The sequence below is a fragment of the Mesocricetus auratus genome, unplaced genomic scaffold (genome assembly GCF_017639785.1).
Source record: "Mesocricetus auratus isolate SY011 unplaced genomic scaffold, BCM_Maur_2.0 Super-Scaffold_100001, whole genome shotgun sequence".
NCBI lineage: Eukaryota > Metazoa > Chordata > Mammalia > Rodentia > Cricetidae > Mesocricetus > Mesocricetus auratus.
In genome coordinates this window covers 3195759-3223338 of record NW_024429187.1, presented here as the reverse complement: position 1 = coordinate 3223338, position 27580 = coordinate 3195759, and the positions used below count along the sequence as shown (strand labels likewise).

At 43.3% G+C, this 27580-nt stretch overlaps 2 protein-coding genes across 4 annotated transcripts in view; one reads left to right on the top strand and one right to left on the bottom strand.

The window, feature by feature from the left end:
• The window catches only part of Lrp6 (LDL receptor related protein 6), a 122375-nt gene extending 103669 nt beyond the window's left edge, over positions 1-18706 (top strand). For both annotated transcript variants that reach the window (XM_040743418.1, XM_040743419.1), the window contains 6 exons: positions 3283-3519; positions 5260-5370; positions 9411-9641; positions 10651-10787; positions 11830-11927; positions 14196-18706. In XM_040743418.1, the coding sequence (XP_040599352.1) occupies positions 3283-3519; positions 5260-5370; positions 9411-9641; positions 10651-10787; positions 11830-11927; positions 14196-14490 (1109 nt within the window). In that variant the 3' untranslated portion in view covers positions 14491-18706. The remainder of the gene's footprint in view (positions 1-3282; positions 3520-5259; positions 5371-9410; positions 9642-10650; positions 10788-11829; positions 11928-14195) is intronic.
• Positions 18707-26616: 7910 nt separating this feature from the next.
• Positions 26617-27580, bottom strand: part of Bcl2l14 (BCL2 like 14) — a 45528-nt gene continuing 44564 nt past the window's right edge. For both annotated transcript variants that reach the window (XM_005072864.4, XM_040743417.1), the window contains one exon: positions 26617-27026. In XM_005072864.4, the coding sequence (XP_005072921.1) occupies positions 26988-27026 (39 nt within the window). In that variant the 3' untranslated portion in view covers positions 26617-26987. The remainder of the gene's footprint in view (positions 27027-27580) is intronic.

The window sequence follows — 27580 nt, the reverse complement described above, 5'->3', positions numbered from 1 at the left end:
AGTCTACTGCTTAGTCTCTCTGACTCTCATCTTTCCCACTTGTAAAGTGAAAAAATCATGATAATAGTAACAATACTAAAGTCTGACCTTTCATAACATAAATGAATTATGTTAGCAAAATTATTTTAAGGCAGAAATTTTACTGTGAAGAGTTTTTATATTTTTACATCATTACAAATTTGTGTGTTATCCTTTCAATATTCTGCTGGGTTTTCATGACTGCTTCTGCATTGTTCTTCTGTAGTTTTGGTAGGGACGTAGAAGAGAACTGGGCCTCACATAGATAACTAGAAAACTGACTGTAATAATAGCGTTTCCGGGGGCTGGAGAGATGTGCCTGTGCACTAGCAGTTCCTATCCCCAGTACGTGCATGGAAAGCCAGGGTGGATGGTACACCTGTAATCCAGGGAGCAGAAGAAAGCTGAACTTGCAGCTCATTGGCTAGTCTGTCTCAGAAAACAGAATGAAGTACCTGGTATCAGCTGTTTATCTACCTGTGTATATGTATACCCACGTGATCAAGCACACATAATAATGATAGTCTTTCCAAATAATATGACTATTCATCTTGGGTCTACACCAAATCATGCCAAGCAGTAGTTTCTTGTAGGTTTGATTATAACTAATTTACATGTCTTTGTTATATTATAATTATGTGTGCTGAGCTAGGGATATAGATCAGTGATAAATGCTTACTCAGTATATGCAAAATCCTTGGGTTATTATATACATACACACACACACACACACACACACACACACACACACACACACACACACACACACACACTGTTGTATATGATAGCATGTACCTGTAGTGGGAGTTTAAGCTGTTGGATGGTTGTGAATTATTTGAGCTCAGGAGTTCAGCAGAAAGACATGAGACCTTGACTACTAAAAAAACAAAACGAAACAGAAAGCAGGAGTCGGGGTGCTTTGAGATGATGGCTTAGTTGGTGAGAGCATTCGCTGCACAAGCATGAGGACCCTGCTCACAATTCCAAACACCCATGTAAAAATAAAGAAATGCTGGACATGGCTGTGTGTACATGTGCTCCCAGGGCTGTGTCAAGGTAGGAGATGAGTGGGGCTTGTTGGCCACCAGGGTAGCTCCAGGTTTAGTGAGAGGCCCTGTCTTAAGTGGAGAGGGTTAGAGCAGGACACCCAACATCCTCTTGACCAGTGCCTGTACATACACATGTACAGACTGATGGGGAAGTCCTATGTATATGTTAATAAAGCACTGTTGGGCCAATAGGGAACCAACATAGGTGGGACTAGGAGTCCAGGAGAACTCTGGGAAGGAGAAACACAGGAAGTCAAGATATAACACCATGGAGTAGGAAGCCCGGAAACCTCTAAGGTTTCTCTTTACAACAGACACCTGTGCATGTACATACACAAGAAGGAGATGGGAGGGAGATAAGGGGGATGGGGAGGGAAGAGAGAGAGAAGAAAAGAAAACTACTGCATGTGGTAGATTGTGCCTGTCATCCTTGAATTTAGTGGGCTGAGCTAGGATTCCTGTTGAGTTTGAGCAAGCTTGGGCTACAGAATAAGATCTTGCCTCAACCCCCTAACTCTGCCCTTCCCTCTTTATTGATTTTTGTTGCTGTTATTGTTGTTTGGGACAAGAGCTCTGTATGCATCCCCATTTGACTCTTAATCTTGAGATCTTCAGTCTCCCAGTTGCCAAAATTGTTTATAGACAGCACCACACCCAGCAGTACCCAGCAGTTAATTTTCTGTGGATTTTATATGGCATTTTATGGTTTCAGAACTATAGAATTTCTCTCATGAGTCTCTAGAGGGGCTTGGAGAAATGGTCTGTGTACTTGCTGATCTTGCAGAGAACCCAGATTTGGCTTCTAGCCCCCAGTGCTAGCTCACAGCCATCTGTAACAATGGTTCCTAGGAAGCTGATGCCCTCTGCTGGCTTCCACGGCCTTCAGGACATTGTGCATGTATGTACGGGCAGACACTAACTCATACATAGAAAATAAAAAGAAATCTTATCTTCAGATTCTGGCCTGTTTCATCATTCAGTATCAAAAGCTCACACTTGTTAATGCTGACACCACCTCATGAAAAGAACCTGAGAGTGTTGCTGAACTGTAGATGTGCCGTGTGGAGTACGTCAGTTCTGATCCCAAGTCCCAGTTTCACGATTAGCTACAGAACCAGCCATTGTCTTTGTTTGGTTTTGTTTTATTTATTTATTTATTTTGTGATGAGCTCATTAGGTTTTTTGTTTGAAATCTTACCAAATCCCTGAATATAAGTACAATCAATTTCCATGTAGGTCATTCTTTCAGATAAAAACAGTACTCCGTTTTGACTTATGTTTACAATGTGAGGATTAAAGACCAGCCTGGTTAGATGTGCAATGTAAACTTAATGTATACCTCCACCTTTTAAACAATAAAGAACTCAAGACTTGATTTTTAACCATTAACAGTTTTCTTACTGACTTATTATGAATTTTTTTGTATCTTAAAAGGCAGGATCTCATGTAGTTTGGGCTGCTCTCAAACTCACTGTGTGGCTAAGGACAACCTTTAACTCATGGTTGCCTTTCCTGTACCCCCAAAGTGCTGAGATCACAGGATGTGCTATGGAGACCAGCTCCCATCATAAACATCCCTAAGAGAACCTGGCTGTTTTTGTTCATTATGCTGTGGTTTTGAGGCTGTGTGTCATACAGGGACTCCTACTAATGTAGTACGACTGCAGTGTACTAAGGTCCCTTCAGCTTTACTCGCAGTTCCTTATTCTGTAGCATCAGTGCAAGTGTGGAAAGTGCAAATGCCACTCTAGAATTACTATAAACAGTTCTCACCTGCTTACTGCTCTGACTGGCGGCGGGACCCGAGAGTATGGAGCTGATAAATGAGGCTGACTAAAGTCTCATGCAATAGCCCACTTTATTCAGAGCATCAGACAATTTATACTTGAAGGGTTAATAGGAGTCACATGAGTAAAGCTACAGACACAAGGACAAGGCCATAGGTGGCAGGCAAGCCACATGTACTGAACAAGCTGCATGTGACAGAAACATGTTTAGAGGACTCTAAACCAAAAACAATAGCCAGGTGTTGTTACTTCAGATTTGAAGTAAACTCACTGCTATCCACTACCTCAGAGCTAGAAAAGAAGTAAGTTACAAATCCTTATTGTAAAACGCTGTATATTTATTTTTAATGAGCTCCGTTTGGCTATAAATGTTCTACCTCTGTGTGACCACTCCTCTTCTTGTCACTCCCTCCCTTGTTCATGTGAAGAACCTCCAACATGCTCTCCTCAGCAGTTCACTTGTTTCACCGGGGACATTGACTGTATCCCTGTGGCCTGGCGGTGTGACGGGTTTACTGAATGTGAAGACCACAGTGATGAACTCAATTGTCCTGTATGCTTAGAGTCTCAGTTCCAGTGTGCCAGTGGGCAGTGCATCGATGGTGCCCTTCGATGCAATGGTGACGCAAACTGCCAAGATAAATCGGACGAAAACAACTGTGAAGGTATCAAGAGTTCTCAGTACTTGGTTTATAGTTTCTTTCCAGCAAGTTATTTGAAATTTAGTGGTTTTTTTTTCTCTCAGTAGATTTGGGTTTTATATTATAGCATGAATATTATACATGTTGCTAGTTATTTGAACCATTTCATATGTGTTAATCTGCTCATTTTGTTACTTTATTGAAATGTCCTCGTGGTGAACGTCTTTTTAACTTTTTTGTGACTGTGATAAAACAGCATGACCAAGGGAATCTTAAAGAATAAGGCGTTCATTTTGGCTTAAGGTTCCAGAGGGAGAATCTGTGAAGGCAGGGATGCTAGAAAATCACATCTTCTACCTCAGGATACCAAGCAGAGGGAGTGAACTGGAAGTGGGTGTGACTAAACTCAGAAAGCCCATTCCGCAGCGCTGTACCTCCTCCAGAAAGCTTCAGCTCCCCGTAATCTCCCCAACAGCTCCACCCACTGAGGACCAAGTGTTTAACTATGTGAGCCTGTGATGGGGTATTGCTCATTCAAACCACCACAGTGGGCATTTTTATAAAGAAAGGGGTTGTGTAGATCACAGTTCTGCAATGTCAAGGGCATGTTGTGGAATAATTACTTTAACTATGTAAAGATGTGTTGCATTTGTTTATACTGAATTTATTTAATGATGTAAAGATGTGTTGCTTTGCCTGCCTAAGGCAACTGATTGGGCTAATAAAAAGCTGAACGACTCATAACTAGGCAGTAGAGGGATAGGTGGGGCTGGCAGGTGAGAGAATTAAGTAGGAGGAGGAATCTGGGTTTAGGAATAGAGGGAGGGTGGGGAGGATGAAGGAGAAAGAGAGGGTGTCTCCCGGGGTTAACCAGCCAGACTTGGAGTAGGACACACAGAATGAAAGAAGCGTTAAAAAAAACCCAGCAAAATGTAGATGAAGAGAAACAGGTTAATTTAAGTTTAAAAAGCTGGCTAAAAACAAACCTAAGCTAGGCTGAGCATTCATAATTGATAATAAGTCTCCATGCCATCATGTGGGGACTGGTGGTCATAGAAAGCCTGCTACAAGGTCATGCGCTGCCTTTAGTTGTGCTCTGGTGGAGACCTTGAGGCATGGCAGCACAGTGGCACGAGCATTCGGGAGATTATGAGCACATCTCAGTAGGAAGCCAGAGCAAGAGGAGGTGCCAGGCTTCTTGTTCCTTTAAAAGTGTGTGGGTGTTTTGCCTGCATGTATGTCTGTGAGCCTAACACCTGAGGAGGCCTAAAGAGGGTGGCAGACCCCTTGGGATTAGAGTTATAGATGGCTGTGAGCCTGTGTGTGGGTGCTGAGAATTGAACTGAGGGTCCTCTGGAAGAGCTGCACGTGCTCTTGACAATTGAGCCATCTCTGCAGCTCTTTTATAGCAACAGTTTTTCTCAAGAGCTAACCCACGGTACATGACAGCTCCCTAACACATCTGAGAAAGGGGTCCAGGTACCTCCCACTGGGTCCCCTCTCCCTCCATTGGATCCCTCTACACTCAGGCCTCCTTTTGGAGAACCATATAAACCACACCAATAAGCTCTGCAATTGAGAAAAGGCATCAAAAATTAAGTAAAATAAAGTTTTAAGAACAAAGAATGAAATTTTTCTTTCTTACCAACTGGAGTCCGTAGAGAATGGAGCTTGCTTTGTGTCTAAGCCTGATGTGTTTTAGATTGTACTTAGATAGAATTTGTTTTCATGCTTAATAAGAATTAAATTGTGCCTTTTTTCTAGTGCTCTGTTTAATTGATCAGTTCCGCTGTGCCAATGGTCAGTGTGTTGGAAAGCACAAGAAATGCGACCACAGTGTGGACTGCAGTGACAAAAGTGATGAGCTGGACTGTTGTAAGTAGGAAGGACGCCCTGTAAATTGTTCTCGAGAGAATCTGAAAAACACCCTTTCCTTTTCCTTTTGTATTGTACTTACAATCCAGATTTCCTTGTGTAGCACACATATTCAGGTTATTTGCCCCAGAGTTATATTCCTTTTTGCTTTTAATAATTGTTTAAAGACGATGGTTTCTTTGTGCACGGAGATAGTGAAACACCAGGAAAAAAAAAAGACTTTGCCCAGCCGCATCTAAAGTCACAAAATTCTCGGGTCATTTTACATACATGGAAATTAATTGCTAATCTTTGTGCACGGAGATAGTGAAACACCAGGAAAAAAAAAAAAAGACTTTGCCCAGCCGCATCTAAAGTCACAAAATTCTCGGGTCATTTTACATACATGGAAATTAATTGCTAATCCAAACTTCTTTCTGAACATTAGTTTGTATTTAGTTTGACATGCTTCTACCAGCTTCTCGGGGTCAAGAATTTAAATGCTTTCTTCCTCCTCCTTTCTTGCCATCCTTCTTCCTCATTGCTTGCATGGCTGCTTGCCTGCCTCTCTTCCTTGGTTCCCTCTGAGCTATCCCCCTGCCTCCCAAGGTGGGTCTTGCACTCACTAGTGCAGAGCTGCAGCAGAGCCACATAAGTGAGTGTAGCCCAAAGGAGGAGGCAACCAACTTTTCAGGAATGAAGATGGAGTAGATCAAGGAAGCTTCCTAGAAAAATGATACTTGAGATCAGATGTTGATGAAAGTGTTTGTTCTATACGGATAGAGATGCTACATTATGTATAGAACCAGGAAAGGGTGAAACCAGTCATCTTTCTGGAACTGTGTAAATGGGATTGCTGCATTAGCTGTGTCTTGTGTGTGTCACCAAGAGAGAATAGTGGCATACGTAGATTGTGAAGGTGACATTACACTCACGGTTCAGAATCACTGGCATTTCTAAGAGAAAGCTAAGGTGGGAACATGAAAACAAAAGCTGTAAAATGTGTTGGAGGTGATATGATTGTAGACAGGGATACTGTTAATTAGGCTGTTTGTTTTTTAATTTCTGTGGGCCACATCAGGGAAGTATAAAGATGAGATGCATATGTAGATAAGCAGGTGTCTCACAATGACTTTTATGCACATGAAGTAGACTACATCTTTATTTTCCTGTTTCCTTTATTTTAAATGCTGGTTGCAACCTGGTAAATTGTTTCCCTGTCTACTAGTGCTTTGCAATGTGTAATTGAATATGCTCAGGAGGTGTTTGTGTACTGCCTGAAGATGATCTAAATCAAGAGGAACAGTGCTGCTGGGAAAGGGGAAAGGGAGGCTGGGTCTCAGTTACTGCAGGGACAGAAGAACTTAGATATAGTTGGCAATTTTGAGTTGACCCACTGGTACCTCATGCTGTGTGTGACTAGAGTCCTTAACCAGGATATGCAGCAGGAAATAAACACTGTAGTATCATAACATGCCCTGATATGGGTATAATGCTTGGTTAATGCAGCGCTGTTTGCTGTCTTTGTTTTAAATTTAAATGGCTTTCACAGGCATGCACTTCAATGCTTGCCATGGCCGTGGCAGTCTTTATTGCTCTTAATTGGTCTGTCCCACTTATTATGTATTTTATGTCTGAATCTGGGAGAGGTGGTGATAAACGTGAGTTCAGTTTGGGATATGTTACATTAAAGGTGATTAAGGGCCATTCCTTTAATATTGTTAGGAAGTTGAATAGGTCTGTGACTCAGGAAGGTATTAGTCACTGTTTAGGTTATTGATGGCAATTAAAGCTATGGGAATGGATAAAATCTCCAGAGAGTAGAGGAGGAAGCAAGCAGATAGTAATAACTCAGGGAAGCACGTATAATTGGTTGACAGCAGGGATAATAGTAAATAGGGTGGAGCATGGTCATGGGCCCTCATGACCCTAGCACTTGGGAGGCAGAAGGTCAAGACTTAAGGCTCAGCTTCAGCTACATAGCAGGATCGAAGCCAGCCTGGACTAGGTGATACCCAGTATCAAAAAAACAAATAGTAAAACTAGGAGAGTGGTGCCTTCCATAGTGAGCAGATAACTGTTTAAAAGAAAACAGGAATCCACTCTATTGACCGTGTAGAGAAGTCTGTGAGATGAAGTCTCTTGAATATGGCAAATAGGAGGGCTCTATCTAGCCTTTGCCGGGCCATTTCCCTGCAGTGGTGACAGGGGAAGCCTGACTTGAGCAGTGTAACCCAGAGACCAGCAGTGTGGGGCAGGAATGTCAAGAAAGGATTTTTCTTTCTTGAATCTTGGCATTGGAAAAGAATACCAAGACCCTAGAAGAGAGTGCAAGGTAACGTCGCTAGCAAGAACTAAAGGGCGAGTGCTTCAGACTCCACACAGTGCAGCTGGAGCTAATGGCCACAGCAGGGCAGTTTAGTGCTGTCCTTGTCACTCGCTTATTTTCTGTTAGACATGAGTTTAGCTACATGGATAGGAGATTTCATAACAAGAAGCAGAAAGTGTTTTAAGGGCTCTTTACTATGAGATTACCCGTGGGTTAACTTGTAATCCAGGCCAATCTGGCCCTGCCTCTCACCCATCCATCTGCACATGGCAGGTGTATGTATTCTGACACTTTAAAAAAAAGACCCCACCCACCTTGCTCTTTCCTACTCTTCCCCTGGGGCAAACAGGACTTTCCCTGTCTCCATCTTCTCTTCTGTCCTCCCTCTGTGTCTGTGTTTCTCTTTATCTCTTCTCTTTCCTTTCCCTCCTCCCCTTCCTAGTAAAACTTCTCACTAAGCTCTGTCTGCCTGGTGTGTTTGTGGCCCCCCCCCCCCCCCGTCACCCTCTTGCCAAACATGGATTCCACCAAGGTCCCCATGTGCTTTATTATAACATAACCAGTCAGAATGGAAGGATTTTCCTTCTGAATAATAGAGTGGGTAATAAGTTTGATAACTCACTTATTGCTCTTTGTGAAAGGTTGTGTCTATGGGGCTGCAGTCAGAACCAGCTGACCTGCCCACAGTTCGTTCCTGAGATAGGGAGTATAGATTGAGAAAGACTAGCTAAAGACTTTAAAAGAAAAGACAGAGACACAGGATAGTGTCAGGAGGGCAAAATTCAATCCATACTGAACACCCTGAGTTTATTCTTCAACATTCAAAGGGGGGACAATGGCAGAAGACTTCTATTATCATATATAAGGGGCAAACTCACTCACTTCCCTTAATCTCCCAGGTATTTGGTAATCACACCTACCATACAGCCTTCAGAGTCAAGAGTAAACACACCTGAGCCCAAGTCTGTTGTTAGATAAAGACATCCATTATCAAGGCCAAAACATCCTGCAGCAGCCAAGCTTTAGACTTACAGGTCTAAGGACAGTTTTAAACTCTCTGATCTTGAGGCAAGATGAAATGGACCCCTCTTTATGGGCCCTAAGAGCTCTTCCCATTCATGTCTTCTGCTTCTTAAAGACTCAGGTAGCCAGGAGTCCGAGAAGGTGGGTGTCCTGGGCAGGGTCCTTCACAGTGACCTGGTCTTCTTTGGTCGCCCTCTAGTAATCAAGTTAGAGACCTGTGTGTCCTTGCTCTCAGGCAGCCAGAGGCCTGAGGACAGTAGAGGTTGGAGCTAAGTACCATTTAATTCATTTTTTATGTGGTATGATATACATATATTATTGACAGAAGTTATTGTCCTACCTGGTCCCATAGCCCTTTAGTAAACGTGCAGAAGCTTATATTAATTATAAACTGGCCTATGACTCAGGCTTCTTATTTGCTAGCTCTCTCAATTTTTAATTCATTTATATTAATCTGTATACCTCCAAGTGGTCTTGGCTTACCAGAGAATGTCTGGACCTCCTCCTTCTACTGGCCAATCAGCATTTTATTAAACCAGTAAGAGAAACACATATTCACAACATACAAAAGGACATATACCCCATCAATATATTTATATAAACTACATAGTTTGATTCATCAACATTTTGTTTTTATTTTTGCATTCTTTTATTGCTATTTTAAATGTACAGTTTTTCCATTAGATAACTATAGTATTTTCCGTTTTAGATCCAACTGAAGAGCCGGCACCACAAGCCACCAACACAGTTGGTTCAGTTATTGGAGTAATTGTCACCATATTTGTGTCTGGAACCATTTACTTTATCTGCCAAAGGATGCTGTGTCCTCGTATGAAGGGAGATGGGGAGACTATGACAAATGACTATGTGGTTCATGGCCCAGCTTCTGTACCCCTTGGTTACGTTCCTCACCCAAGCTCTCTGTCGGGATCTCTTCCAGGTAAGTAAAGATTGGCTTGTGATAATCTGATCTTGCCCAATTTTAAGTTCTAAAAATATTATTGCATTTCTGTGGAAAGGGGACAGATGTAGAATTACAAACTAGATGACTTTGGGTTTAAGAACTTCTGAGAGTGAATTGTTTTTTAAACTTTTACATTGTCCTTCTATGCAGAAAGGACTTAGGTGTGACTTCATCTCCTAGCTTCAGACCTCTGATTGCATTGTGGGGCTGCCCTGTATTGAAAGCAAGTCAGCCGGGGCCTCCACAAACAAGGGTTTGGAAATAGCTGGTTGTCAAAGAAGGAACAAACTCCCCTCTGCCTTCTCCTGGTGTAGCCAAATGCCAGAGTTCCACCACTGGGGAGACCATATTGCTCCTGGACAGGAAAGCTTTTTCCAGTGTTCTGTGGTACCTTTGGTGAAAAGTTTTGCCTTTTAATGAAATGGAGGTGATGCCTAACCTCTGAAAATTGGAATTTACTGTAGTTTTGACTAAACAGCCATAATATTTAAGCTTGTAAATGGAGATGCTTCCTTGTTGCCTTCCCTATTTCCAGTGAGTAGAAATGGAAACATAGTTGGAACAAACAGACTTTTTTCTTTATCATTAATAGTTGTGAGTCCAGAGGTTTCTGGGTATCCCGTGCCTTGATGCATGTCTTTTAAAGGCTTTGCTTTCTTTGGAGCTCATCTGTCAGTTTAATCTACCCTGGTTTCCAGTCTTCCTCCTCAGTCCTTTCCTTAAGTCTTCTGTGAAAACCTCTCACTCTGAAGGGCTCTGTTTCCTTGGACCAGACCAGGTGGGAGCAGCTTGGTCTTTTTAGAAGCCAGTTCTCAACGGACCATTCATTTCAACGTTTGTTTCCTTTTTTCACTAACTCTTTACAGCTATTACTGGGGAAAGAGGACATAAATTGTTTTAGTTGGGCTGTTTGTAACTTCAGTGTTAATTCGTGATTTTATATATTTTTATAGATCTTACTCATCTTCATTTTTGCCTCCTTCAGGAATGTCTCGAGGGAAGTCAATGATCAGTTCCCTCAGTATCATGGGGGGAAGCAGTGGGCCCCCCTATGATCGAGCACACGTCACAGGAGCATCATCAAGCAGTTCTTCAAGCACCAAAGGCACTTACTTCCCTGCAGTAAGCAGTCTGTCTTTGCTTTGCTTTGCTTTTCACTGTTAAAATACAGAATGCTAGATCACTTCATTTAAACGTGGGTGCTCGGGGATGGTAATGTAAAAATAGTTGTTAGTGTAAGATTGAAGTACATAGGAGTCAGTGGGGAATTTACCACTGTACATGTAAAGTTTAAGTTTACTCTGTAATAATAAATGTAGCTGAAAGCATAATAATAATTTCACAGTTCAAATAAAAAATAAACTACTAAGGACCAAACAAACTTAGGACCTTGATTTTGTAAGCTGCTAAAAGAAGAACCATGTGCCTAGGGGAGACAGTTGAGTCTGTAAAATGCTTGTCTCAGGGCAAGAGGACCTGAGTTCATCCCCAGCGCTAAGATTAAAAAGCTGGGCCTGGTGTGGAGAGGAGACTCTCTGGAGTGCATTGGCCAGCCAGTTTGGACAGAGTTCCTAATGTTATGATTTCCTTTGGCCTGCAGCTTCATGCGTGCATTACATGTTCTTGTACTTACACATATAAAAATAAAATTTAAGAGGAAGCACAGTAGAATTCCTCTTAATAATTTTCTACAAACATAGAAAAGTTGTGTTTAAAAAATTAGAGCCTGCGCCGGGCGTTGGTGGCGCACACCTTTAATCCCAGCACTCGGGAGGCAGAGACAGGCGTATCTCTGTGAGTTTGAGGCCATCCTGGTCTACAAAGCGAGTTCCAGGAGAGCCTCCAAAACAATACAGAGAAACCCTGTCTCGAAAACCAAAAAAATTAGAGCCTATCTGTACCAAGCAAGCCAGTGATGTAGGTGACAGTCTTTTTGTTGTTTTGTTTTTCTTACCACTTGTTCGGGATAAAGAACTTGTGGTCTCGGAAAGTGGAGTTACAGTCTTAGTGCTATTTAGGTAGTTGTTTTGAAAGAATCCCGTGTTAATAGTGTAATGGAAAAGAATAGATACAAAGATGAAGAAATAGAAGATAAAAAAGGTGCTCTACATTTATATCTCTGGAAGGTATTGTTAGTTTAATATTTTAATTGTTTTCCTTTTAGATTTTGAACCCACCACCTTCGCCTGCCACAGAGCGATCTCATTATACCATGGAATTTGGTTACTCTTCCAACAGTCCTTCCACACATAGGTCCTACAGGTACGACACTATTGCGTGGGAATCAAGATTCACTAGACTCAGTACAGGTTAAGCGAAGTTTATTCAGGGAGAATGAACTACACAAGAAGCAGGTGAACCACCGCAAATTCCAGCTCTAAGGAGTCACCCTGGCTGCTCTCTGTGACCCGACTGAGTGGGCTGGGGTCCAAGACCCTACCTAGTCCTACCCTCTGTGACCACCTGTGACCACGCCCAAATGGTCAGTGCTACAGGTGTGGGAGGGGTGCATATCTCACTACAAGACACACCTTTTTTTTTCCATATTCCATTGTGAATATACTAAGCCTCAAATGAACAGACCATAATCACCAAACAAAGAGTAGGATTCTTGCCTTGGCAAGACTTGATTGACATTTTCCACTCCCAAATCTTTTCTTTTTCATTTTATATTTTAAAAGAGACTTACACAACTGGCTTTTAGAGTAATGCAGTTGATGACTGGGCGAGACAGGTCAGAGTTGTGAGCTTGCAGGCAGCAAGATCACAGACATTGAAAAAATCAGGAGGTTAGCCCACATTTACATGTGTCACTGTGACCTAGAATGAAAGATTTCCCGTGTAGTTAGCTGCATGGAATAAACAAGTCGTCACACAGGACATGATGCCTCTGTGCTCACTGTGAGCGTGTCGAGTAGGTCTATTACTGTGTGTGTTCAAACACCAGGAGAAAGTCTGTGTTCTGTCTGGAACCTGCATGCTGTGCCTGTGGTCCTCAGTGCCTGTTACCATTTGGATAACGTTCCTGTCAGTCGCTCTGACCTGGCGCCACTTTGCAGTGATGGAAATCAAATGGAAACTGCCTACCAAAGTCAGTTAAGGCAGAGATAGGGTTGGCTCCAACATGATTTCCATGAGTCATTGTAAGACTTCTTTTCATGCCACAGTTTTGTTCTAAAATGTCAAAACAAAAACCGAGGCCTGAAAATTGAAAAACAATACCAGAACCTAAAATTTCATTTACAAAATTTCCTTGAATAAAGTATCAAGCAAACTATACAGCTGCCTTAAATCATTTCCCATATCTAAAGTAGGCTCCAAATCTATGTCAAACTTTATCAATTGTCATGATTTTTGCCTAAGCTGACATTTCACACAATTTTGGCGATTGACTTCCTTCTTTTTTCCTTCTTTTTCTTTATGAGATTAGAAGGTTTTAGCCTTTTAAATTTTAACCCGGAAAATCTCCCCAGGCTTTGGCCTCTATTTGGACAGAAAGATGAAACAAAAAACGAAAGTGCTATGATAATGTCTTGTTGGCACTGATGGAAAAAGTTCCAGGAGCCTGCTGAGTGGGACCTGTGGGGCGTGGCTGAGTGAGCTCAGAGACAGTTCCTGTGTGGGTCTTTAGGATGAACATGAAATAAGATAAGCTTGGCCATACATAGAGTCAAAGTTGTAGAACTCATACATAGACAAGCCAGTGTTTTAGGTCAGCTCTTACCTTCATAAGTAACTATAGATTATTTAAAAAGGTATATAAACCAGTGTAAACATGTATTAAACTCTTACACTGTATTAGAAAGTTTATTGACCCTTTAGGCATTTAACTACACTTAGGACAGTATATCTGACCATACAGAAATCAAAACTACTATCAGGCAAGTTATGAAATGACCAAAGCTTGTTGAGTGAGAGTAGACTGTGTGAAGACCCATTTCCGCACCATGAAGCTGCAGGAACTGCTGAGATCTGAGTGTGAAGTGTGTGACAGGTGGGCCGAGGCTGGAGGTGAGCAGTAGACCATTTGCTCTGGGTGGGCAAGGCCCTGGGTTCAGTCCCCAGCACCGGGAGGAGAAAATAGAACAGTTTTCCAAAGTGCATCAATAGTAAAGATACTGGGGGGCCAAACCCAGGGCCTTATGTCCAGCACATGCACTTAAATTTACCTCAAGGTAGCAGAGCACATTTGGGACTCCATTGAGTTCCTCTCTGCCCTCCAACTCCATCCATCTTCACTTGTTTAGTTAAATCTTACTTATAAATAAAAAAACTGCAAAGATCTCCCTTTGTTAAGGTACCATTGCCTCTTCATCTGTGACAATTAGAAGCACAGTGGCTTTATCTGTGATAGTGATCCTGGGGACCAATGGCCTTACCGCACATGCCAGGCAAAGACTACCCATCCATACAGACTTGAATTGCAACAGCTCATAGCTTTCAGGCTGAATTTATGTTTCTCTGATTTCTGATACAGAATATTCTTTCATAAGACTAACTATGCTTCTCTTTATTTCTTCCATGTACTAGCTACAGGCCTTATAGCTACCGGCACTTTGCACCGCCCACTACACCCTGCAGCACTGATGTCTGTGACAGTGACTATGCTCCTAGCCGGAGAATGACCTCAGTGGCAACAGCCAAGGGCTACACCAGTGACTTGAACTATGACTCAGAACCCGTGCCCCCCCCACCTACACCCCGAAGCCAGTACTTGTCAGCAGAGGAGAACTATGAAAGCTGTCCCCCTTCTCCATACACCGAGAGGAGTTACTCTCACCACCTCTACCCACCACCGCCCTCGCCCTGCACAGACTCCTCCTGAGGAGGGGCCCTCCTCCTCTGACTGCCTCCACCGGGAAATGTAAATACACATCTGGTTGAGATCTGGAGGGGGGGAGGGAGCTACAAAGAAGAGTGAGGCAGACTGTACAGTTAACGTTATAAAGTGGGTGGGCTGCTGGAGATATTTGTACAGAAGAAAGGATATTTATATATTTTCTTAAAAGCAGATGTGCTGCTTGTGCCATAAAAGTTTGTATAAAATATAAGTTTGTACTAAAGGTTTTATTTTTGCAAACTAAATACACAAAGCATGCCTTAAACCCAGTGAAGTGACTGAGCACAAAGGAAACAGGGACAACAGAGACATCACTGCCCGGGCGTGTCTGTCTGGGTTTTCATTGCGATACCAAAAACTAAAGGAAAAGAAGAAAGTCATTCCATCTCAGAGTGGCAAACTTGGAAGTAGCCAAATCGCCTTCAGGTTAATTAATATTTGAGGGCCAACAAGTTAAGAAACCGTAAAAGAAAAAAAAAATTACAGTACTAACTTTGGACAAAGGGCTTTGTTTTCTCTAGGAATCCAACAGTTTTCTTAAGGAAAATAGATATTTGTACAATCCATTTTGGGTGTTGCTGTTGCAGGAGATGAAGTGTCTGTTGCAGGATGCTGTGCAGCCAGTGAGAGACCACACCTCTGCCCCAGTGCTTGGTAACATTGGCTGCTTTCACCTTGCTGCCTCCCCAGAGACTCGTAGGCCGTTCTGCCAAGAGCCATGATTTAGTCAAGATTTTTAATCTGAGGAATTGACTAAATGGAATTTACTCAACAAGGGATTGATTCGGTATATCTACTATGCTTATTCACCATTTGGCTGAGCTTTTAAGTTGTAGGTTGTTTTTGCATATTCGAAAGTTAGCCATATTATTGGTCTTCCATGATTGTTTTAATGCTCATTAAAGTGTCTTTTTACAACACATATAGACAATGCTTAAAAATCACAAATCTGTTATATTCTTGTAAATTAGTTGTGTATCCTTGCAGCATACAATATTACAGTGTGAAATTATTTTATGTATGTTTTTTTGGCTAAAACATTGAAATGTGCTCTGGTTAGAAACAGTCTATTTAAAAAGAAGGGGTTTTTTGTTACTAGGTTTCCCCTATATGAACTGTTTGTGACATTTTCACTTTCTGTGGACCAGCTTTTCTTAGCGTGGCATCTACAGGTATACCTCTGTTAGTGTGAAATGAGGTTCCTTCCTGTTGTGTGTGCACTGTGAATGTGTCTGTTTTCACACAGCCCGCGGTCTGTCCTTACAGTCACCTGTGTGTCTATGTGTGTGCTTCTCTCTTATCCCGTTATGGACTAAGATAGTTTCACAAATGTAACAGCGGGGATTAAATGAGAAGACTCACTGCGAACTTCTCAGCTGCACGAACTTGAGTGGTGGAGACTGATGGGAGTCTCTTGTGTAGCATGCCTGACCTGCCGTCAGGACAGCCTGAGCTGCTGCTACCTCTGCCGCTCTCAGGGCTGACCTGCGGGGTGACCTTAGCCCACCCTGCTCTGCCACTGTGCCAGATGTTTCTCTCCCGCTTCTTACATGTGTGTAGCACTCCTCTGCCAAAGCTGAACTGTTTTTAAGCTAGTGTGCTTTTACCTTAGCAGGTGTTAATTACTTACTGAACATATTTTAAATTATATATTGATGTGAGGCTTCTCCGGACTTTAGAGCCTAAGCAAAAACAATGGAAGAAATGATTCCAGAATTTTGGCAGAATTTAAATAACTTTTTAAAACCACATAAGTACATTTTAAAAGAGAAAACAAACCTTTCAAGATAATGCTTATGTTGTTGGGGACAGCTTAGTCAGAATCAGGGGCCCTTATCTTGCATATAAGTAAATGGCAATCCATCCATGTCTTGCATTTCAGTCAGATAATCATTAACTCTTCCTGTTACTGAAACAAAGTGCTCGGAGTCAAAGACAGAATGGACATCGAACTTGCCTTCTGTGATGCACAGGGGCGCTTGATGCTTACGTGGAGATGGAAAGGTTAGCAATAACTGGGTATCAGTTAGAATTTGAAAATTCTATGTTTACATTTTTAATGTGCATCTTTATCTGGTGGGCTTCCCATGTAGAGACTTGCACTATAATGAGCTAAGAAGGATGCTGCCTTGTCTCGTCTCAGTCCAAGTGCTTGTGCTGCGATGGCAATGGCCTCTTCTTGCAAATACTGATTTGTGTGCCAATTTGTTGAAATGATTCGAAGGCAGTTCAGGTTAACGTCAGTATCCTCTTTCTGGGGCAGCTGAGTTGTAGTGAGTATTTCTGAGAGTACCTTTTAGTGAGATGGTTGTTAAACTTGGGAAAGAGATAGTGATACTCAAGTTACATGGACAGTTAAGTTTAAGTAAACTGTGTCTTAATTATTGAACATAAGAAAAACAAGGAGAAAAATAAACATATGAGAACACAAATTGGGAAACGGGGGACATGATGTGACTAGACTAATTATTTAAGAGGAAACTTGAATAAAATTTGATTAGGTTCCATAGTTACATGGATATTTATTTTGAACTAGTATCTTAAAGTATGCCTATAGGAGAGTGCATGAGGTGAGCTTTGGTATAGCTTGCTTTTGTACACTGCAGCAAGCTTTTCTGTATTGAAGTCTATTATAACTAGGACTCAAAACTTGACTCTTAGAGTCTTAGTCTTCTAACCAAGGCCGGAAAGTTCTTGTTTGGGTCAGATAAATGGCACAGTCACAGAAAAGGTTTAAATTAGAGTTAGTGGGTAGAATATTACTAGTATTTTTCTTTTTTAAAATTTTTCAGTGCTTTTGGCAGTGCACACCTAGTTGTAAAAATAGCCATCTATCATATTTGTCTCACCGTAAGGCCATCAGTGAACAGATAGTTAAGTCATTGTGGTTAATGACCAAGGTGGCTTTCTGCAAGTAAGCCTGCTTCTCTGCAAACAAAAAAAGTCGTGTCTTGTCCACCCCCTACTGTGCCCTGCTTCTAGTGACTGTGGACTGCTTCTGTGTAGCCCTTGTGACTCTACAGAGAGAATTGCAAACTGATTTCTGTAGATTGGGGTACGGGTGTCCATTGGTTGGCACTATTTAAGAATTCCCAAATGAGAGCCATGCACAAGTGTGGGTGTGGACTGAGTCCCAAACAAGTTTTCCAAGCATGTCAGAATCCCTGAAATTCCCTGAGGTTTTCTTATCCCAGGCCTAAAACAGGCATGAGAAGAGGTGAGATTTTAGGACTTCTGGGATGGCATTGCTTTGTAGTAGTGTCAAGATTTAGCTTTTGAAATCCTTATGTTTTCAAGTCAAGGATGTTGGGCCTCAAATATGGAATTTCACATTTGTGACTTAAGTGACTCGTATTGTGGATCCGTATTTCAGTACAGTTCTCTGACTTCACAGCTCATTGAACTCAGCTTACACCCGAGTAGAGGGAGGGGGTGCTCAGGGCTAGCTTACTGACTTCTAATCGAATTACCAACTCTGTCCTCACCCTCCTGCAATGGAAGGGGGCTCTGGCATTTTTGATTTCTCATTTTCACAGGCATTTGCAAACCATTCTTAATTTTATTCCTAGGGAATTTTTAGAATTACAGACTGATTTATTATACTCAGAAGCAGAGTATGGACTCAACATATACTAATCATTGGGTTTTCCATCATCACTTAGCGCTTGCCCAAAGTCAACACCAAAGAGTTATAGACAGCATGCTTTTGCTTAACTGTCCATTTGGGCTTTGTTTACCCATGAACTGTGGGAAAGTTGAGGGGGTGGGGTAGTTCTACATCCATGTGGATAGGTATCTATATCAATGTCAGGTGACGGGAGGCTAGAGAAAGAGGATACGAGGGGCTGAACCGGACTGGCCTCGTTGCAAGTGAAGGATCTGGTGCTGCTTTCAGATGTTTGTCCTTTATGAGTCTAAACTTTTTCTTAAGCTTTAATCTTTGTCACTGTCTTAAAGTCAGCTGGTGTTTCTTGTACATCGACTTTGGTACGATGGTGCTTTGCAAGGATGTATTTATATTATAATGGCCAACATTTGGTCAGCCCTTGTCCACTTATTCACTTCCCCCTTTTTGTAAAATAAGTGCTTTAATTATAAATTGTATAAAGGTACCTTGTATAAACTCCCTTTTGATTATTACAATAAGCTGAACTGTAACAAATGAAATGTTGATTTTTATAATAAAACAATGGAAAAATCAGTGAAAAATGGAACTGTCATTTCTTCACACCAAGAAATAGTGACAGTGGTTGTGCTTTGTGTGAGTAACACCCCTGTGGGTCAGATAAATCGCAGCTTGATGCGGTTTGTACGAAGAACTGAGGAGGGCTACTGACTACTTCGGGGCTGGAGCACCTGTGCCTGGAAACGTGGAGAACAAACGCGCGCTGCCTTGTTGTCCTTGATGGCTATGAGCGATGCCTTTCCCCTCTCCTCATCTAGCCTTAAAATGGTGTTGCTTTCCTGGTGTGGAGCCCAGTGTGATGCCGTGAGAGATTCCTGGAGCTAAACCAATAAGGGTGTCCGTACCAGGCCCCACTGGGTCTCACTTTGCTGATGTGATAGGAAGTGGCACTTTAAGTGGGAGCAACACTCTGATGTGAGGTCCAATGAGCTGCTCTTGAGTTGATCTTGAAAGAAGTCTTGTTGTCTCCACTTTCCTTCTGAGAAAGGAGCAACCACTGAGATCACACCATTTCCAGTAAAATGGAGGGAAGAGCTCAAGAATGGGGAAAAGCCATGTGCACCTTGGGCCTCTTTTTGCCATATGGGCTTTCGGCAACATCTATACATTCCTTTTAATTTGAATTCATTGCCTTGGATGTGCAGCTTATATAGTTTCTGTAAATTTTCCTCAGGATGAATTGCAGCCAGTGCTCTCTCTGTCCTTTACACCATTATGCAGTCTATACATTTGGCATCATTCTGGAAAGTTTTCTACTTGAGATTTGCTTTTGCAAATTCAGATTTAGTCGAAGCAGAAAAATCGATCTTCCCCCATACAAAGGCTAAAGCGAAGGATAACTTTATTGAAGTCTGACCAGTATTTACTGTGCACCAGGCAGTATGCTGAGTCCTCCCATATCACATTCAAAAGTAATCAACTAATTGGTGAATAAACTTGATAAGAAATGCCTTTCAGAGGATGGACTTTTCCACTATAAAATTTCTATTAAAAACAGGTTGTCAGTATAGAGAAAGGTAAGACTGGGACCTGTATTCTGCTCTGTTGTATCACAATGGGATGTTGTCTTAGTTACTTTTCTATTGCTATGCTAAGACACCGAGACCAAGAATTTAATGGAGGCTCGAAATTACAGAGGGCAGGTAGGTATGGTGCTGGATCAGTAACTGAGAGCTTACATCTTGGTCCACAAGCACAAGACACACTGGGAATGGTTTGGACTTCTGGAATCTCATAGCCTGCTCCCAGTGACACATGCCCTCCAACAAGGCCACCCCTAATCCTTCCCAAACAGTTCCACCAACTGTGGACCAAGTATTCAAATATATGAGCCTGGGGGTGGGGGGAGCATTGTTACTCAAACCATCACAATTGTTAAGCCATATCTGGACACATTGAGATTTTCTTCACTTTGGGGAAGGTGGTTGTACTTCCTTTGTTTTGAGATGGGCTCATAAACCAGGCTGGCTTTGAACTTAGATATCCACCTGCATCTGCCTGAGTTCTGGGTTAAAAGTCTGCACCAGCATGCCTGGCTCCTAAGCATGCCTTAGTTTGCTTTCTATAAATGCTTTCATTACCTTCCAGTTTATAACTTTCTGATTTTGCTGGTTTTTTTACTCTTTGAATAATGAATCACACAAAAGTATGCTTCATTTCTAAATATTTGGGGAATTTCCCAATATCTTGTTACTTTAAAATTCATATCCATAAAGGTCAGATTTAATCCTTTTAAATGTTTTGAGACTTGTGTTATGACCAGACTGTGGTGATGGCAGTGGATGTTTCTGGAGCCCTTTGGAATGTGCGCTCTGCTGGTGGTGGGGCCAGCTCTCTGAAAGTCAGTGGGATCGCTCATGTCTTCTAAGCCCGATGGGTTTTCTATCTACTGTTACAAAAAGAGTTGAAATCGCCAGACGTCCCTGTGACTCTACATGCTTCATCGTTTCTGTTAGCCTCTGCCCACACATAAGAGTTGTCACATTCTCATAGCTGTTCACCCGTTAGCATTATGCAGTGCTTTCCTGTCCCTGTACTTGAAGTCTACTTGTCTGATGGTAACATTCCCACCACACAGCTTCCTTGTTACTCGTATATGCTTTTCTGCCCTTTCACTTTCAACCTCTCTTTTGTGTCTAGACACTGAGATGGCCCAGTAGGTAAAGGCACACTTGGCTGCCAAGTCTAAGGACCCGAATTTGGCTAACATGGAAGGAACCAACTTCCCTGTCATACTCATTAAACAAATGTAAATAAAAATGTTAGCCCTATGTTTTAATGGGGTCTTTATTCTTTTGTTTACATTTGTGTGTTTGTTTTGAGACAGGGTCTCACTATGTAGCCTAAGCTGCCTTGGAGCTCGCTATGTAGACCAGGCTGGCTGTGAACTTAGAGCTCTACCTGCCTTAACTGGAGTGCTAGGAGTTTTTCAAGACAGGGTTTCTCTTTGTAGCCCTGGCTGTCCTGGAACTCGCTCTGTAGAGTCTAGTCTTACCTACTTGGTTCTTTCCCTTAGTTGAAATGTTTGGCCATTTCTCTAAAGCGGGTGTCATCATTGTGGCTCCTGCCTACCATGTCTCCCTCCTCCCTAAGCCCTCCTCGCCTTTGAGACTGAGACTCACTTTATAGTTCGGGTTGTAACTCATCATGTACTCCATGCTGTCCTGGAACTCAGTCTTCCATGTTCTACTTCCTGTGTGGCTGCTGTTGTGTTTCATCATGACCAACTTTTAGTCCAGTGGTTCTCAACCTTCTAATGCAGTTCCTCATGCTGTAGCTACTCCCAACCATAAAGTTGTTTTTGTTGCTGCATAATAACTAATTTTGCTACAGCCATGAGTAGTAGTGTAAATCTGGTATGCAGAATAGCAGTGTGTGTCTGTGTGTCTGTCTTTGCTTCATTCCCTCATTGCCCCCGTAAGGTCAGTCCCTGAAGCTGTGCAGAGCTTAGCACCACACAAACTTGAGGACCAGAGTTTGGGGTCTCAGAACCCACATAAATGCTGACTCACCTGTAATTCCAGTGCTCAGAGGGCAGACATCACATCAGGCTTGCTAGCCAGACTAACTGTATGGGTGAACTATGGGTTTGACTCTCAGACCCTGTCTCAGTTAAGAAGACAGAAGACTGTCCATGTCAACCTCAGACCTCCACACACATATATGCACCTGCCTATGTATCTACACATATGTGAACATACATACACAACACATACATCTTTTCAAAAAAAATGTCCAAAGTCTAGGAGGATGGTTCAGTCAGTAAAAGTGCCTGCTGCCCAAGCATGACCGTCTGAGTTCAGTCCCTGGACCCCATGGTGGACGCAGAGAACTGACTCCTGATCCAGCCATCACCACCACATACCTGAAGTGACACTCACACCCAATATAATAAAATCAAGGTAAAAGGACCCTGTTCAAGTCTTTGATTTCAATTCTGTGGGAATCTACCCAGAAATAGAAGTGCTGTGTTATATACTAATTCCGTTTTTTATATCTTGAGTAGTTATTCTGTTTCTAAAAATCCACCCCTATTGGAGGACAGTTGATATGCTGCTAAGGGAGGGGGAGTTACTTACCTTTGGAGTCATGACCACTATAGATGGTCCATGCCTCAGTGGATGGCCACAGGCCCATGGGTATCACTGATTGGATTCAGGTAGTTAATAATATTTACATACACATACGTATATATACGTATATCATTGTGTCATCAAAGATGCCCTTGAACGTATGATCCTCCTTCCTCAGCCTCCTGTCTGCCACCACACCCAGCTTGTACCTTCTGTTCTGTTTACCGAGACAGGGTCTTACTACTGTGTAGCCCTGGCTGGCCTTGAACTCAGATCTATCTGCCCTTGCCTCCCAAGTTCTGAGATTTAAGGTGTGCACCACTATGCCTTGCCTCACATCATCTTGATGTGTTGAAAATAGTTTATATGTTTGTACAATATGTATGTGCGCACATGTGTGCATATGCATTTGTGTTTGTGAATTCAGATGCTACAGTGTGTATGTGGAGGTTAGAAAACCTTGGGTGTTGGTCTTCATTCACCACATTGTTTTGAGATAGTCTCTCTGTTATTTTCCCATTGCATACATCAGGCTAGCTGGAGTCTGGAGACTATCTTGACTCTGTCTTCTATCTCCCCATAGGAGAACTGCGATTACAGATGCTTATGCTACATGTCAGGATTTCACGTAGGTTCTAGGGATTTGAACCCTGGTCCTCATGCTTGTATTGCCAAGTCCTTTTACCCAGTAAACCATCTCCCCAGTTCAAGTCTTCAAATTTTACCAACATATAAATGTCCTCCTTTGCCTTTGTAATCTTTCTGTGCACGCATGCGTGCATTTGTGTGTATGAACACGTGTGTAGAGGCCAAATACTGAAGTAGTGTCTTCCTCAGTCAATACTTTCCACCGTATTTTTTGAAGCAGAGTCTCTCCCTGCACCGGGAACTCACTGACTCAGCTACACTGGCTGGTTCACAAACCCTGCCCTGGTATCTCCACCTCTCCGGCTCTGGGATTACTGGTGTGTGCCACCATACCTGTCTACTACATGGGCAACGGGGCATTGTGCAGCAAGCATTTCACTGAGGAGAAAATCGGAGTGTTCTGCCTATTTCTAAAATTGGCTCCATGAATGCACCTTTCAGTAGTTCCAGGGGATTGTGAAACCTTGGGCGATCTGCCTACACGTACACATTGATTGTCCTCATCTGTAGACTCAGGGACTGTCTGCAGCGTGGGGTGCTACTCTCCTCCCTACCTTCCCTGTACACTGAAGCCACGTTCACGTCAGCCTTCCTAGACTCGTGCTCAGACAGACTGCTGTGCTCTGGGTGGTTCCTGTCTCTGAGTACAGCCAGAGAATGCTTTCCATGCCACATTCTAAAGCAATCGTGGGCTCATGTACCTTCTCATCTGTCAGCATGACCATTGCCGCATCTTCAAAACCCTTGTTTCATTTATTTTGTCTGCAGTAAAATGAAGACTCGGCCAGGAGATGAGATCTAGTTACTGTCCCATCACCCTGACTGGAAGCTCCGTATGATTTTGGAATCGCTTGGAGAGTTTGTTATGACTCCGGGGATCTCGGGCTACACTCCAGCCGTAATGATTTACAAGCTGTGGCAGAGGCTGGGGTACGGTCTACAACCAGGTGCCAAGAAGTTGCCTGGTGTCAGATGTGTGAAGTCAAACTGTACAAAAGAGCTCCCGCGCCACTGAGAAAGGCTGCGTGTGCCAGTTCATAGGGTGTCTGCAGGGGGAGTGCTTTGGATCCCCCTCGAGGAAAGGCATCCAAATACAGCCCCATGGCAGCCAACGCAGAGTCCTGAGAGTCCGTAAATGACGCACAGGGCGCTGGTGGGGTGGAGGGGAGGGGAAGAGGGGGATGGAGGAGTAAATGTGGATTAGGAGAACCGGGAAAGGAGGCTGGCAGGCAAGCACATTCCAAGGGGAGAGGACTTTATTCGGGATCTGAGGTGCGGGAATGCATGACACATCTAGGAAACTGAATCGTTGGTTGGACGACAGACAGAACAGGGAGAGCTTTCAGTGTCTCCATCTTAAACAGACCCACAGGAGGAAGTAGAGGGTAAGTCAGTCCCTGTGCTGCACGGGTTAGTGATGTCTTTTGTTTTTGAGACAGGGTCTTACTATGTAGACCAGATTGGCTTGGAACTTGCAATCCTCCTGCCTCAGCCTTTCAAGTGTTGGAAACAGGAGTACTACCATGCCTGCCTAAACGGTTTTGTTTGGTTTTTTTGTCATAATATCGATAGCAAAAGAGCAACCAGTAACTGAGAATTGCTGTGTGAAATGCTTGTTACTCTATGTTTTTGGCATTTTGAGGGGTTCACCACCCAGCTCCCAAATACATCACACACAGAGGTTTATTCTTACGAATGCCTGGCCTTAGCTTGGCTGAAATTTCTAGCCAACTTTTCTTAAATTAACCCGCCTACCTTTTTCTTGCTCTCCTCTTCCTCGGGTCTCCTCCTATTTATCCTCTCTGCCTGCCAGCCCCGCCTGTCCTTGCTCCTGCCTCGCTATTGGCCGTTCAGGTTTTCATCAGGACCACCAGGTGTTTTAGACAGGCACAGTAACACAGCTTCACAGAGTTAAACAAAAGTCACACACCTTCAAGTAATTTTCCACCGCCGAGGATGGAGCACTTTCAGCAGTGCTGTGGGCAGCTCACAGTAGGGAACACAGCAACCAGTTAACACGAATTCGGCCCGAGAACCATTCCGAGCACTTTATGTAGGTAGGATAACATGTTTGGTCTTCACGGAAGCCCTACTATGATGCCTTACTACTTATTTTAACAGATAGCACTTTTTGGGAGGGGAGTGTTGGGACAAGTTCTTGAACTCATGATGTTTGTCTGGTTGGCCTCAAACGTGTGCTCCTCCCACCTCAGCGTTGGCCTCCTGAAAGCTGGGGCTGCAGGCAACTGTCACCACACCCGGCTTAGATGACACTTTTAGCAGCAATCTTCCAGCGTATTTATTTTACTAGTTACCAACCATTGCGCTACCTCCAGGAAAAATAACATCCCAGAGCTCGGGCTGGGGAGATGTCACTGTGGGTAAAGTGTTAGCCACAGAAGTGTGAGGACCTGTGTTTGGATTCACAGCACAGACCTAGCCAGCTGAATGTCTCAGGGCACATCTGTAATCCTAGTGATGAGATGGGAGGTGGGGACAGGAGACTCCCCAGAAGCTCTCGAGCCATCTAGCCTGGGGTATTGATGGGGGAAGTCCTGTACATTTGTTAATAAAGCACTGTTGAGCCAATAGAAATCTAGATAGGCGGGACTAGGAGTCCAGGAGGATTCTGGGAAGGAGAAACACAGGAGAATCAACATGTAACCGCCATGGGGTTGGAGCCAGGAACTATTCTCCGGCAAGAGACATACTTAGATTAACAATTATGGGGTAATTACTTAAAGCAGAGCTAGCCAGTAAGAGACAAACAAGGCCAACAGCTTCATAATGAATATAGCCTCCTGTGTGTTTATTTGGGACTCATGCGGCTCTAGAACCAGGCTGGCGGGAAGGCTTCTCTCAAAGAAAAAGCTTCTCTTTACAGGGTATGAAGCAATGCGTAAGGGGCCTTGCCTCAAACAAGGTAGGCCATGAGGACCAACGCCTGAGGTTGCCCCTTGACCTCTGTACACACACTATGGCATGTATGTGCCCCCACTCTCAATTCCAGAAACCTAGTGGAATGGAGGTGTGTCACACAAGGGGATCTGTAGGTGATGAGCTAATGAGTTTGTACCAAATGGAAGTTTGTCAGACTGCCACAGTAGGTTTTGAGGGAATGGGTCAGCAAGGCTTATACCCAAATGTGGGGACATTATTTATGATTTAATAAAGCTTGCCTGAAGGTTCAGAGTGCAAAGCCAGCCACACTAGACAGCCATAGAAGCTGGGCAGTGGTGGCACATGCCTTTAATCCCAGGACAGAGGCAGATGGGTCTCTGGGAGTTCAAGGCTACCCAGGGCTACACAAGAGTGAGTCAGTCTAAAAGAGAAACAGAGCTCACACCTTTAATCCCAGCACTAGAGAGGTGTATAAGGAAGAAGCAAAGGGTCTCATGTGGCAATTAGTCTCTAGCCACGCTGAGGAGAGCAGGACAGTCTAGTATTCTAAGGCTTGGGGGAGAGCAGTGCAGTCTGGAGATGTAATCTGAGGTTCAGTGGATCACCCCTGGGCATTGGTAGAGGTGACCCTCTGATCTTTCAGGCAATCTTTAGTAAATCATAAATAATATATCACCACACCCAAACCAGAGCTAATAGTAAACCCCAATAGTGACATCTTCCTAAAGGTAAGCTTGAGATAGTGCGATTACCAGGCTATCCCAAATGTAGTCTGAGAACAAACAGTACCAGAGACTAAAAGAATAAGCACGTGCAGAGTTTATTGTTTCACCTCCATGAGAGCAACAGACACCTGCTGAACACTTCCTCTAGTGTAACTAACGGGATGGTTTCCGTTCTGAACACGTAAAGGTAAGATGACCACGGATCTTTCCCGACTCCCTCATACACTCAGCTCAAATAACCTCAGTGCAAAGACCATGCTACTGAGTCCTAAGAGCTGGAAGAGCAAGGCCTCTCCCCATGCCTCTTGAGTCAAAGGAAGGATGGTTCTAGAAATGTGGGCTTCATCTGCTTCATGCATTTAAATTTTCTCCTGAAGCCTATGCTGAGAGCAGTGGGCACAAGACCACCGTTGGACAAGGAACATTCCAGATGACAGGTCTTTGGATATTTCAGTCTACTTCTTCATGTGATATCCCCAGGATTTTTTCCTAGAGGAGAAAGGGAAAGAAAGCCCTTAACATTCAAAGTTTGAGTCACTGAAGTGAAAACATAGGCTGGGGAGGCTGGGCAGGAGCTGGGGAAGGTGCGGAAGGCTGGTTTGGCATCCTTGGGGAAACCAAGCGCTAAGGCCTTCCGTTACATATCCAGGACTAAAGACTGACCTATGAAAGGCCTTGAGACCCCTCTTAAGATTCCAAAAAGGAAGGGAGAGTTGTCGCCAATGGTGGCGGCAGTGCCTGTGTGAACACACTCCTCGCCCAGCAAGGAAGAAGCCTGTTTAGTTTGTGTCGTGTTTGTTTTGAGCATGAAGGGTCTCTCCTACAGACTCTTGTGTTGAACACTTAGACCCAGCTGGTCGCCCTGTTTGGAAGGTTGTGGAACCTTGAAGGGGTGGAGCATTGCTGGAGGAAGGGGGTCACTGAGGGTGGACCTTGACATTTTATAGCCTGGCCTCACTTCCTGTTTGCTTTCTGCTTCCTGTTCACCCAAGATATGAAATGAGGAGTCGCACACTCTCACACCATGGAGCTGTACACTCCCA